This window comes from Amphiura filiformis, chromosome 11, assembly GCF_039555335.1.
Source record: "Amphiura filiformis chromosome 11, Afil_fr2py, whole genome shotgun sequence".
NCBI lineage: Eukaryota > Metazoa > Echinodermata > Ophiuroidea > Amphilepidida > Amphiuridae > Amphiura > Amphiura filiformis.
This window is the reverse complement of record NC_092638.1, coordinates 4,827,225-4,841,152: the sequence shown is the minus strand read 5'-3', so window position 1 is coordinate 4,841,152 and position 13,928 is coordinate 4,827,225. Positions and strand designations below refer to the sequence as shown.

General features: G+C 40.3%; 1 protein-coding gene across 1 annotated transcript; it reads right to left on the bottom strand.

The window, feature by feature from the left end:
- Positions 1-618: 618 nt before the first annotated feature.
- LOC140164246 (ubiquinone/menaquinone biosynthesis C-methyltransferase UbiE-like) lies at positions 619-13,862 on the bottom strand. The gene is made up of 7 exons (XM_072187513.1): positions 13,645-13,862; positions 11,026-11,175; positions 6,644-6,793; positions 5,668-5,774; positions 4,123-4,211; positions 3,116-3,227; positions 619-1,306 (listed from the first exon to the last, which is right to left on the bottom strand). The coding sequence occupies exons 1-7, from the start codon at positions 13,859-13,861 to the stop codon at positions 1,181-1,183; spliced, it is 951 nt and encodes a 316-aa protein (XP_072043614.1). The 5' UTR covers position 13,862; the 3' UTR covers positions 619-1,180.
- Between the last annotated feature and the right edge of the window lie 66 nt (positions 13,863-13,928).

Here is a 13,928-nt window from a genome sequence, read left to right as displayed (position 1 = left end):
AACTGATCAAATGAGAAGAATCTATATTATTCGGTATATAAAACAAATATTGACTGCTTTTAAGCAGTCAATATTTGTTTTATATTTGGGGCACAGTTTAATATTATAGGCCCTCGGTGATGTCAAAACCATGACTATGCCCTCAGCTTCGCTTCGGGTATAGTCATGGTTTTGATATCACCTCGGCCTATAATTTTAACTGTGCCCCTCATAGCAGTGAATATTTGTATATTAGTATGCATGCAAAGCATGAGGTGTTAGCATGATCTATACGCTCATGATGATTGTCATGCCATGCAGTAAATTCAAAACTGATGGAATTGAAATTGCAATATTGGTTTGAATATCTAGTGATCAATGGCATAGGAAAATGGATATAGGTTACAAATTCATGAGGTATATATGTTTTGGTAGCATCAACAAATATGGCAGTGTACAAGGATTCATCCATAGAAAATGCAATATACACTGCACCATAGTTATTCAGTTGTATATAGTTCTGCCCTGCCCTCCCTTCCTTCTAGCCATGTTGTATATATTGCATGCTCTATTTGTGTACATCCTAAAAGGATGCACTTGTCGGCTGCTAGTCATACATAATAGCTAAGAATAAATACCAGACTCATCTCAAGTGTAGGTCACTGCAAATCAACCCCAAGTCGCATGGTTTAGAAATACTGAGAACATTCCTAAACCATGTGACTTGGGGATAATTTAACGTTGCCTCCACTTGAAATGAGTCTAGTATTTATTCCTATCTATTATGTAAAAAAAGACACATATAGTAGCAGACTTGTGCATCCTTTTGTTATGGATGTATACCACAAAATTAGAGAAGGAGAACCGGGGTTCAACCGCCATCTTGATACAGGCATGGAACAAAAATTGGGGGTATTCAGTTTCCCTCAGAATGCACTCGCGGCATGTAAGCGCGACATCGCATGATGATCGCATCTCAGAAACGCACTTGATGTGACCTGCACGCAATACCAAGACCCTAAAGATGAGACTCGGAATTGTTTTTGTTTGTATCCGTGCATCTTCCGCAAGACCGAATACCCACAATTTTCTCCCCACAGCTGACATAACACTTGTACTTGGCAGTATAGGAAATCCTGGTTCTCCTTCTCTAAGTCTGTGATGTACGCATATACACCACTCTTATTCTACTCTCTTGCAATCATCCACTTCCCATCCACAGTGAATCCATCTTGAAGCCTGAGTGAATAGCAGCAATACCTAGTGATAGATTCTCATACGTAACCATAGAGAAACCAGCATTCCTCATCATCGTGGCAAATCGCTCCTGGTTGAGACAAAATACAAACAATAACATTGACAATATTAGACACTGAAAGTCAGTGGGGTCTTGCTTTGCATGCGAGTTCTAACCGATCAGTGATCAAAGAGTTACATGTGTGGTATGTGCGAGTGCATTGGTTTTCCCATACATCCTAAACTTGAAACCATACTGGTTTCAGAGGACCTACACCTCTTAGAATTTTAAACTGTCCACTTGTCCTCCGGGCATGTCCACATAGAAATCCACTTGCCCAAATAATATTTTACTTGCCCTGCTCTTTTCCAAGTTTGTACACATACCTTACAAGTGTTGATATGATAGTTGCCAGACAAGGTGTAGCATGCAGACTATACAAAGTATTTCTATTTGAAGACACCTGTTGCTGAGAGTTGGCGATAACAACTAATGCAGGCGATGCAACAGTACTTTCACATGGTTTGTTTTACTGAATGAAATTCTGTGATGGTAAAATGTGGACATTTTTCTTTTTTCTGGAAGTTCTCGATTTGCAAGTTTGTTTTATTGGAAATTGTTAATGTGCAAAATTCATATCTGTCATTTTAAATCCAGTTGCCCACCGGCATCAGTCTGTGTTTGTGTGTGTAGTTGGCATTTTCGTGTTTGTCTAATGGTCTCCACATCATATTAATATGACTTCAAATCTCCAATGTGTGTGTGTGTGTGTGTGTGCTGGGGTATATGCTTGTACGCCACTCACCTGATCAGGGAATTGTTTTTCCACAAGGTATTGATATGATTGCAAATCTCCAGCAATAACTGGGGTGTGTGGGGTGTGTATGTGAGATTTTGTGGGTGTTTGCCAGCAAACAAGGACACACACTCGCACTTCTTATTTACACTGTGGATCACTCTGCAATGGGGACCGTACTCGGTTCAAGGAGGTCTGCACACAACCGCAATTGCATGTCTCATGTATTTGCAAAATATGTCCTCTTAACATCCGCAGTTGCTAGGTTAAATTCCATACAAAATTCCATACAAAAGGCGTAAAATGTCCTTGGTATGTTGATTGAGTACGGATTCAAAAGACCATGTTTGCATAGTCCTAAATGACATCCAAATTTGGAAGCAATTACACATGTGCGGTTGCATGTGGGTGTGTGCTTTAGTGTGTCACTCACCTGATCAGGGAAATGTCTTATACTCTCCACAAGGTATTAATATGATTGCAAATCTTCAGCAATTAGTTGTGTTTGGGGGTAGGGGTGTATGTGGGTGTGTGCTTTAGTGTGCTACTAACCTGATCAGGGAATTGCCTTATACTCTCCACAAGGTATTGATATGATTGCAAACCTTCAGTAATTATTTGTGTGTGGGGGTGTGTATGTGGGGTGTGCACTTTTGTATGCTACTAACCTGATCAGGGAATTGTCTTATACTCTGCACAAGGTAATCTTCAGCAATAAGTTGTATGTGTATATGGGGGTGGGTGTGTGCTTTAGTGTGTCACTCACCGGATCAGGGAATTGCTTTATACTCTCTACAAGGTATTGATATGATTGCAAATCTTCAGCAATTAGTTGTGTTTGGGGGTAGGGGTGTATGTGCTTTAGTGTGCTACTAACCTGATCAGGGAATTGCCTCATACCCTCCACGAGGTATTGATATGATTGCAAATCTTCAGCAGTAAATTGTGTGTGCATGTGATTGTGGGTGTGCTTTAGTGTGTGCTTTACTGTGGTACTAACCTGATCAGGGAATTGTCTTATAATCTCCACCTGGTATTGATATGCAAATCTTCAGCAATTAGTTGTGTGTGGGGGTAGGTGTGTGCTTTAGTGTATCACTCACCTGATCAGGGAACTGCCTTATACTCTCTACAAGGTATTGATATGATTTATAATCTCCTGCGATTACTTGTCCAATTACAGGGATCACTTGGAAGGAGTAGTTGTCATACAAACTGTTGGGTTAAAAGGAAAACAAGAAGTTACAAACACAAATTATGTCATGGGGAAAACCTTTAGTGATTTATTTGTGCAATGCCAAACAGTCAAGACCTCTGCACACTTTACAGACTGTCGCTGATCACCAGGGACAATCTCTGTGCAATTGGCTATTTTTTTCCTATGGGCAGGGATACATGATTTGCACTGAAAAAAAGTTATGTGCAATCTCCGCGCAATTTGCTATTTTCTCCCGCGCAATTCGCCTGTCCCTGCTGATCACTGTGGCCCCAGATCACTTAATACTTGCCCAGAGTACACAACACAATAAACCTTCAAATTCAGCCAAGATCAAAACTAGAAACCATGACTAGTTGTGCTCCATGATTTCCATGTTAAAAGTTTATGTACAGCAAGAAAACAATTAACCTTACCATCTTAGCTTAAGGGTTCACGAGGGTATTATTGGTCGAAGCAGCCAAAAAAAAAAAATCAATTTTCATTATCTGAATCAATATATTATTGAAAAATAACACTTTAGTGTTTTGCAAAAGGTCATTCTACAAATCATACTTTGAAAACTTGCTGAATTTATTGTTGTTAATGAGTTATGTACATTTTACAAAAGTATTGTTGTTTCAGCCCTCTTTACAACATAACTCAAGAACCACAGGACCTACAAAAGTATATCTGTGATATTTGAATTCTTCTACACGCTCGCTATGAATTGAGCAATGCAATTTTTGCTAAAGCTCACTACCATTCGCAAGATGCTGTGAACTACAATTTTTTGTTGCTGCTTCGACCAACAATACCCCATATACCCTAAAGGGTATGATAGCAAAGGGAAATCAATGCCAATTTCTCTTGTATACCCTTATTTTTAACAAACCCACTCATTACAATACTAACCTTTTGAGCATCGGATTTTGAACATGACTAAATTCTAAACACAGGAATCTGCCTCCAGGAACCAATACTCTATAGGCTTCTTCTAGTACCTGTGTCAATATTAAACAAAAAGATGCAAATCACATGTTTTGTATGGATTGTGGAATAATGCTCTTATGTCTGTCATTGTATAATATGTATGGGGATTATAAAACTGTACTATTTGTGTATTTGTGTACATTGTTGTATAGCACTGATTCACCCAACTTCTGCAAAAAAGTTTTTGCACAAGTTGGGTGAATCAGTAATCAACTTTAAAGTTGTGTGGTATTTGTTGTCTGATAAGAACAATTGGAGACCTTTTTGTTTGAGGTAAGCAAGCAATTGCTTTCATTCATATGCATCTCTTTACAGATCACTCACTGTGTGTTTAAGTGGACCCAGTAATTTACATTCCTGTTATATCATTTGTTACCACACATGCAGTAAGTAGTTCTAGCTCTCATCTATCATAAGCCATATGGGTTGTAACACATTGTGGCAACATGTCGAGAAAAAAATTTGATGTGTTGAGAAAGATGGTAATGCATTATGGCCCTTCAAGGTATGACAAAGATCCCCATGTGGCTTACGATAGTCATCTGATTCCTGGCTAACTTAACAGCGTGTTTCTACTGATGACTACGCGGTAACGTTCGTAGTAGAAACAGTTTGGGTGACGATTTTGCGGGCGACACCGGAAGTTTGCCTACTACAATACAGTGGTAGCATTCAAAATCTGACCTTGAAGGTCACAAAAACTATTTTCTAGACTTCCACCCTTCCCACTAAATATGTGGGTAGTGAATTGTTACCCTGCATTTACAGTGCAGTAGAAATGACCCGATGAAGGTGAGAGGATTAAAATGTGAAGGCGAAAGCGTGGTATAAATGCAAGGTGCTCAATATAAACATGCTGTTCTTCAAATGAGGATTCTTGCAGAATGCAGATCATAAACTGCATCTGAACTTTATGTGCAGAATATGATACAAGAGGATTAAAAAATCAATCAAAGAGATGTTTTAGAACATTCATTCTTAGTTAGTGGGAGTGGGCTATTAAGTAGACACATAATCTGATTGGACAATCGCATGATTTTGGGTGTCGTCTATCAGGCCGTAGACGACCCCACGTCATCATGAGCGTAACACGCTCATAGAGGTCCGCGTATGTATCGCGTTGTATGCGTAGACGCAGTGTGAAGTGTGAAGTTGTAAACAAGTTTCGTTCATTTTAGAAAAAGGTGAGTTTTTATGACGGTAACTAAATTTTTGCTTTAAAAAACAGTTTACAGTTATTAAAATAATATTTAACTGACTAAGAATGAGAATAAACGATAGGCATTTTTATTTTGCCTATCCTCTACCTATGATAGAGCGACAGGCAGGTCCAATATTTTTATCGTAGTGGATACCGCTGCGCGCATCCACTACTCAAAATATTGGACCTGCCTGTCGCCTATCACACGGTAGAGGATAGGCAAAATAAAAATTCCTATCGTTATTCTCTAATTAAAAGTACCCTACCTTTTCTATGTGTGTGACATTCCTAATACCAAATGCTATAGTGTATGCATCAACAGATTCTGTATTAATAGGTAGCTCCTCCGCATTACCTTCCATCCATGCCAGACCTGAGTTGAAGAAAAAATGACAAAATCAAGTAATCCAAAAAAATATGTAGACATTCATACATCCAGAAAAAATACATAATATATTGTAAGGGTCTGACTAGATACAGTCAATAATACTATAAATCTACATGCACCATCAAAGTCTTAAATTTATTTATGTACAATTATAAGACATTTTTTTGACTGAAGGGCCTTGTTCATATGTTCACTACTTGACCTGGCTGAAAATCTGGATTGATCCTCTTTGTAAGTACTGGAAGTCAAAAACTCAATTGTACAAGCCTATGTGCTGATATCACAGCAAATACTAGACACAACATTGGGCAATTGATGTACTGTGAATCAAGGCTCAAAATACACAGGTGCTATTTATTAAACAGCAATTTTCATGTGAACAATATTTTTTCACTGGCAAAAAGTACATGTGAGGGCTACTTTTCATAGTTCAATCTGTTCAAAATAGCCCCTTGTCATCTAAAAGTATTCAACCACTGAGGTAAATCCAGTCAAAGATGTACATGTAATTATATCAACAAATTAGATATAAAAGACCAACACAATCTAAAATGAAAAACAAAACAAAAAACTGGACAAACCAAAAAGTAGTATATTGGAAAAGGAGAAAAAAAAATATAACAAATAGTACAACAATTTAAGTACAATAACACCGAAATAACGAGAAACAAAAAAGTGTGAAAATATCTGCTATGAAAGAAATACACAAAAGTTAAACGATCAAAGTATGATATATCAATGCAATACCAAGAAATAAGAGTAAAAGCAAAATATAAAACACTTCAAAGAGAGTACGACTACCACGTATAACACGCAACATGCAATTACATGAAGATAGTTACCGGTACCGGTACCTGAGTGGATTCCCCTCGCCTTAGCTCTCTCTTCACCAACCTTCAGCATAGATGGATTGATATCACACACGGTCACATGTGATGGTTCAGGGAGATCCGAGTTCTTAGCTTCTCTGCTGGTGTAGTCTAGGAACCTGAAGGCAATATCACCTGGAAAAAAGGTAAGCAAATAAAACTCATTTACTGTTACTAAAAACAATTCAATCAACTTCATTTAATTTTGTCACTCATTTAGAGACTGATTTCACAAAAGTAATGTTAGCACTGTCATCAACAAGTTTGGGGCTAGTGTAAAGCATTAAACCTACAAAGAGTAAGCTAAATACACCCAGTTATGGAATGTCACAGGATTGGCAGATTTATATAACTCAATTTATAAACTTGAATATAAGACACAGGCGGCAGGCCAGAGCAGATATATATTCAATTTACATGTGCAAATTTCTTTTTATAAAATCATCCACCACTCAGATGTATACATACACTGGTGCCTGGAGGTGGAGCTAATACCTGCATAAATCTGTCCTTCCATAAGCGATGTATGGCTAGGCTCATGGCATCATCCATTAGGTCTTACCTGTACCACCTGCTACATCTAGCAACCTGGTGCCTGGAGGTGGAGCTAATACCTGCATAAATCTGTCCTTCCATAAGCGATGTATGGCTAGGCTCATGGCATCATTCAGGTCTTACCTGTACCACCTGCTACATCTAGCAACCTGGTGCCTGGAGGTGGAGCTAATACCTGCATAAATCTGTCCTTCCATAAGCGATGTATGGCTAGGCTCATGGCATCATTCATTAGGTCTTACCTGTACCACCTGCTACATCTAGCAACCTGGTGCCTGGAGGTGGAGCTAATACCTGCATAAATCTGTCCTTCCATAAGCGATGTATGGCTAGGCTCATGGCATCATTCATTAGGTCTTACCTGTACCACCTGCTACATCTAGCAACCTGGTGCCTGGAGGTGGAGCTAATACCTGCATAAATCTGTCCTTCCATAAGCGATGTATGGCTAGGCTCATGGCATCATTCATTAGGTCTTACCTGTACCACCTGCTACATCTAGTAACCTGGTGCCTGGAGGTGGAGCTAATACCTGCATAAATCTGTCCTTCCATAAGCGATGTATGGACAGGCTCATGGCATCATTCATTAGGCCTTACCTGTACCACCTGCTACATCTAGTAACCTGGTGCCTGGAGGTGGAGCTAATACCTGCATAAATCTGTCCTTCCATAAGCGATGTATGGCTAGGCTCATGGCATCATTCATTAGGTCTTACCTGTACCACCTGCTACATCTAGTAACCTGGTGCCTGGAGGTGGAGCTAATACCTGCATAAATCTGTCCTTCCATAAGCGATGTATGGACAGGCTCATGGCATCATTCATTAGGTCTTACCTGTACCACCTGCTACATCTAGTAACCTGGTGCCTGGAGGTGGAGCTAATACCTGCATAAATCTGTCCTTCCATAAGCGATGTATGGCTAGGCTCATGGCATCATTCATTAGGCCTTACCTGTACCACCTGCTACATCTAGCAACCTGGTGCCTGGAGGTGGAGCTAATACCTGCATAAATCTGTCCTTCCATAAGCGATGTATGGCTAGGCTCATGGCATCATTCATTAGGCCTTACCTGTACCACCTGCTACATCTAGCAACCTGGTGCCTGGAGGTGGAGCTAATACCTGCATAAATCTGTCCTTCCATAAGTGATGTATGGCTAGGCTCATGGCATCATCCATTAGGCCTTACCTGTACCACCTGCTACATCTAGCAACCTGGTGCCTGGAGGTGGAGCTAATACCTGCATAAATCTGTCCTTCCATAAGCGATGTATGGCTAGGCTCATGGCATCATTCATTAGGCCTTACCTGTACCACCTGCTAGATCTAGCAACCTGGTGCCTGGAGGTGGAGCTAATACCTGCATAAATCTGTCCTTCCATAAGCGATGTATGGCTAGGCTCATAGCATCATTCATTAGGCCTTACCTGTACCACCTGCTACATCTAGCAACCTGGTGCCTGGAGGTGGAGCTAATACCTGCATAAATCTGTCCTTCCATAAGCGATGTATGGCTAGGCTCATGGCTTCATTCATTAGGTCTTACCTGTACCACCTGCTACATCTAGTAACCTGGTGCCTGGAGGTGGAGCTAATACCTGCATAAATCTGTCCTTCCATAAGCGATGTATGGCTAGGCTCATAGCATCATTCATTAGGCCTTACCTGTACCACCTGCTACATCTAGTAACCTGGTGCCTGGAGGTGGAGCTAATACCTGCATAAATCTGTCCTTCCATAATCGATGTATGGCTAGGCTCATGGCATCATTCATTAGGCCTTACCTGTACCACCTGCTACATCTAGCAACCTGGTGCCTGGAGGTGGAGCTAATACCTGCATAAATCTGTCCTTCCATAAGCGATGTATGGCTAGGCTCATAGCATCATTCATTAGGCCTTACCTGTACCACCTGCTACATCTAGTAACCTGGTGCCTGGAGGTGGAGCTAATACCTGCATAAATCTGTCCTTCCATAATCGATGTATGGCTAGGCTCATGGCATCATTCATTAGGCCTTACCTGTACCCCCTGCTACATCTAGCAACCTGGTGCCTGGAGGTGGAGCTAATACCTGCATAAATCTGTCCTTCCATAAGCGATGTATGGCTAGGCTCATGGCATCATTCATTAGGCCTTACCTGTACCACCTGCTACATCTAGTAACCTGGTGCCTGGAGGTGGAGCTAATACCTGCATAAATCTGTCCTTCCATAAGCGATGTATGGCTAGGCTCATGGCATCATTCATTAGGTCTTACCTGTACCACCTGCTACATCTAGTAACCTGGTGCCTGGAGGTGGAGCTAATACCTGCATAAATCTGTCCTTCCATAAGCGATGTATGGCTAGGCTCATGGCATCATCCATTAGGGCTTACCTGTACCACCTGCTACATCTAGTAACCTGGTGCCTGGAGGTGGAGCTAATACCTGCATAAATCTGTCCTTCCATAAGCGATGTATGGCTAGGCTCATGGCATCATTCATTAGGCCTTACCTGTACCCCCTGCTACATCTAGCAACCTGGTGCCTGGAGGTGGAGCTAATACCTGCATAAATCTGTCCTTCCATAAGCGATGTATGGACAGGCTCATGGCATCATCCATTAGGCCTTACCTGTACCCCCTGCTACATCTAGCAACCTGGTGCCTGGAGGTGGAGCTAATACCTGCATAAATCTGTCCTTCCATAAGCGATGTATGGCTAGGCTCATAGCATCATTCATTAGGCCTTACCTGTACCCCCTGCTACATCTAGCAACCTGGTGCCTGGAGGTGGAGCTAATACCTGCATAAATCTGTCCTTCCATAAGCGATGTATGGCTAGGCTCATGGCTTCATTCATTAGGTCTTACCTGTACCACCTGCTACATCTAGTAACCTGGTGCCTGGAGGTGGAGCTAATACCTGCATAAATCTGTCCTTCCATAAGCGATGTATGGCTAGGCTCATAGCATCATTCATTAGGCCTTACCTGTACCACCTGCTACATCTAGTAACCTGGTGCCTGGAGGTGGAGCTAATACCTGCATAAATCTGTCCTTCCATAATCGATGTATGGCTAGGCTCATGGCATCATTCATTAGGCCTTACCTGTACCACCTGCTACATCTAGCAACCTGGTGCCTGGAGGTGGAGCTAATACCTGCATAAATCTGTCCTTCCATAAGCGATGTATGGCTAGGCTCATAGCATCATTCATTAGGCCTTACCTGTACCACCTGCTACATCTAGTAACCTGGTGCCTGGAGGTGGAGCTAATACCTGCATAAATCTGTCCTTCCATAATCGATGTATGGCTAGGCTCATGGCATCATTCATTAGGCCTTACCTGTACCACCTGCTACATCTAGCAACCTGGTGCCTGGAGGTGGAGCTAATACCTGCATAAATCTGTCCTTCCATAAGCGATGTATGGCTAGGCTCATGGCATCATTCATTAGGCCTTACCTGTACCACCTGCTACATCTAGTAACCTGGTGCCTGGAGGTGGAGCTAATACCTGCATAAATCTGTCCTTCCATAAGCGATGTATGGCTAGGCTCATGGCATCATTCATTAGGTCTTACCTGTACCACCTGCTACATCTAGTAACCTGGTGCCTGGAGGTGGAGCTAATACCTGCATAAATCTGTCCTTCCATAAGCGATGTATGGCTAGGCTCATGGCATCATCCATTAGGGCTTACCTGTACCACCTGCTACATCTAGTAACCTGGTGCCTGGAGGTGGAGCTAATACCTGCATAAATCTGTCCTTCCATAAGCGATGTATGGCTAGGCTCATGGCATCATTCATTAGGCCTTACCTGTACCACCTGCTACATCTAGCAACCTGGTGCCTGGAGGTGGAGCTAATACCTGCATAAATCTGTCCTTCCATAAGCGATGTATGGCTAGGCTCATGGCATCATTCATTACATCATATTTGTCTGCTACATTCTTGAAGACGTCAAAAACTGCAAATGGGAAATTAATCAGGAAATTATTGAATTTTATAAATGTCTACAGGGCATTTTCATTGTTTTACTCTGACATTCCAGGGGGGGGGGGGCACTTGTGTTTCAAGTTGAATATCAAACGCATTCAAAAGGAAGTTTAAGGGGTACTACACCCTGGCCAATTTTGCCAATTTTGCATTTTTCTCAAAAATTATAGCGCATTGGTGACAAGTAAGATATGTATATTATAGGGCAAGGACTACAACTACTGCACTGAAAATTCAGCAACCCAAGACAAGTAGTTATTGATTTATTGATCAAATATTGGTTTTCCCTCATTTTTGTGTGTAACTCCACAACTGTTGTCTGTGCTGAAATAAAATTTCCAGTGCAGTCCTTGCCCCAAGGTGCAGCAATACTCAATTTTGAGGGATGCACTGTATCGAATGAAGATGAAGATAATGTACATATCTTACTTGTCACCAATGCGCTATAATTTTTGAGAAAAATGCAAAAATAGGCACAAAATTAGGCAGGGGTGTAGTACCCCCTTAAGGTATCAAAAACAGCAACAAAAAAAAAACAGCAAAAAAGGCACAGATGTTACTCAAAAAGTGTAGCTATGATTTTTTTTTCAAAGTAAATCAAACCCTGCCAATCACAGATCTATAATAAACTTTTGTCAACATAATTAGGGAGCACGGTGGCCGAGCGGAACGGGCTAGGACTCATAGTCGGAAGGTTGCGGGTTCGAGCCCCGGCGACGCCATCGTGTTGTGCCCTTGAGTAAGGCACTTTATCTCGATTACTCCTCTCCACCCAGGTGTGAAATGGGGAGCTGTTATGAATACTGTCCATTGAGCGCCGCCCAAAGGTATGAGCATGCCTTGGGCATTGTATGGCAGCTGACATATTCTAATGACAGCGGAATAAATGTAAAGCGCTTTGGTACATGTTCACATGTGAAAGGCGCTGTATAAATACCAACATTTATTTTAATTACAACTTTTTGAAAACGAATATAAATCATGGCATCTCACTAGTCATGACTAAAGTATGCGTAACAATGACCGCATTGTGTGACGTGCTATGGATTCATGCGTTCAAAGAATTTCTGCTGTATTGGATATCACATGATTGCACGCTAGTGTGATTGGTCGCTAGCGCTATTTCCTTAATCGGTTATGGTAACGGTATTCAATTTTTTACAGGGAAAATGAAAGATAAATTCAAAATTGCATTTTGTTTTCAAATTTAAAAGAAAAAGTGACACAAGTGGATATTACTTTTGATCTTAGCCAAGAATAGATGATAGCACTGAAAATGGAATGGGGTGTGATCAAGCAAAATCAGTCTGAAGTCGGATGTATATTTTATTTTCAGTTTCTTAGGATTGTAAACAGCATTTGCAAATTAAATTACATTTTGCAGAAAACCCCATTGAATTTGGACAACCAGTTCAAAAGATGTGAGCAGTTAAACTATTTTCCAAAACAACCTGAAACAAAAAGAAATACTTCCAAGTTCCATTGTTTGGCTATATCTCAAAATCAATATTTCCAACTTCCGACTGATTTTGCTTGATAACATCACATATAAATGAATCATTTGATGCATTTGACAATTAAATTATTTGTTTGTACATTATAAATAATGTTATTGTAATAATTTTTTTCTGAAACAAAATGCATATTGATGAATGAAATTCCTTATCACTGTTTATCATTCTGTATGATCACTTGACTTTGTACTATGTACGTATCAGGTGCAAGGTACAGGCAGAGAATCAAAGTATGAAACCCAACAGCATGATAAACTACAACTAGACATGACTGGTTTGCATTAAATTAATGCATTTAATATTGCTACTCACAAGGCACAATATGTACAGTGGTGGAAATCATCAAATCAATCAACAAAACATGTACGACGCGCAAAGCACACATACTATTCTTCAGAGAGGCACCTTGTTAACATCGCAAAAGTACGCTCTCGTCAAATTTTTTATTTACTAAAATTTCAATGCACATCATATGTACATGTATTACTAAAGTTGTAAGACAGTATTAAAGGCTTAATGTACGATTTCCTTCAAATTTTAAATTTGTCATTATATACTCAAAATGTCAAAGTGCTGAAATAAAACTAGTAATAATGATCGGGAATGGTTTCTGTCCATTTTGAGCTGAAATAACGAGGTAACGTGAAAGAAACACTGCTTGTTATTTTGGCCGTTTAACACGCAGTTCTATGGGCGGACATAAAGTCATAATTTCTTGAATTATGACTTTATGTCGAACTTTACTCTGTTTACCTAGGCTACAAACACAACAAATTTGGCTGATTCCATTTAGGTGCAAGTTGTGACATGTGTAAACATTACAAATATGCAAAAAAATCAGGTTTGAAAAAAATTAACCAAATTCATATTATAAGATCGTACATTATGACTTTAATAATTAAAGCATGGTAATTGTAAAAGCTTACCTTTCTCTGCTTTTTCTTCTTCAGACACTTGTTCAAACCCAAAATGTGTCTCTTTCGCATCTGATTTCTCATCATCTTCTACTCTTTGACCTTCCTCATGGTTTCCTCTTGCTGTCAAAGAAGAAATACTGAGATTCCTCCGTGTCAAAAGTGACAAATTCTTTGTAAACAATAACAAACGACATGTGTGTAAAATCCTGCTCATGGGCGCAGCCATCTTTAAATCCTCGTACAAAATGCTGATTAAAAATCATTTAAATGCATCAATAACGTACACTATTGTT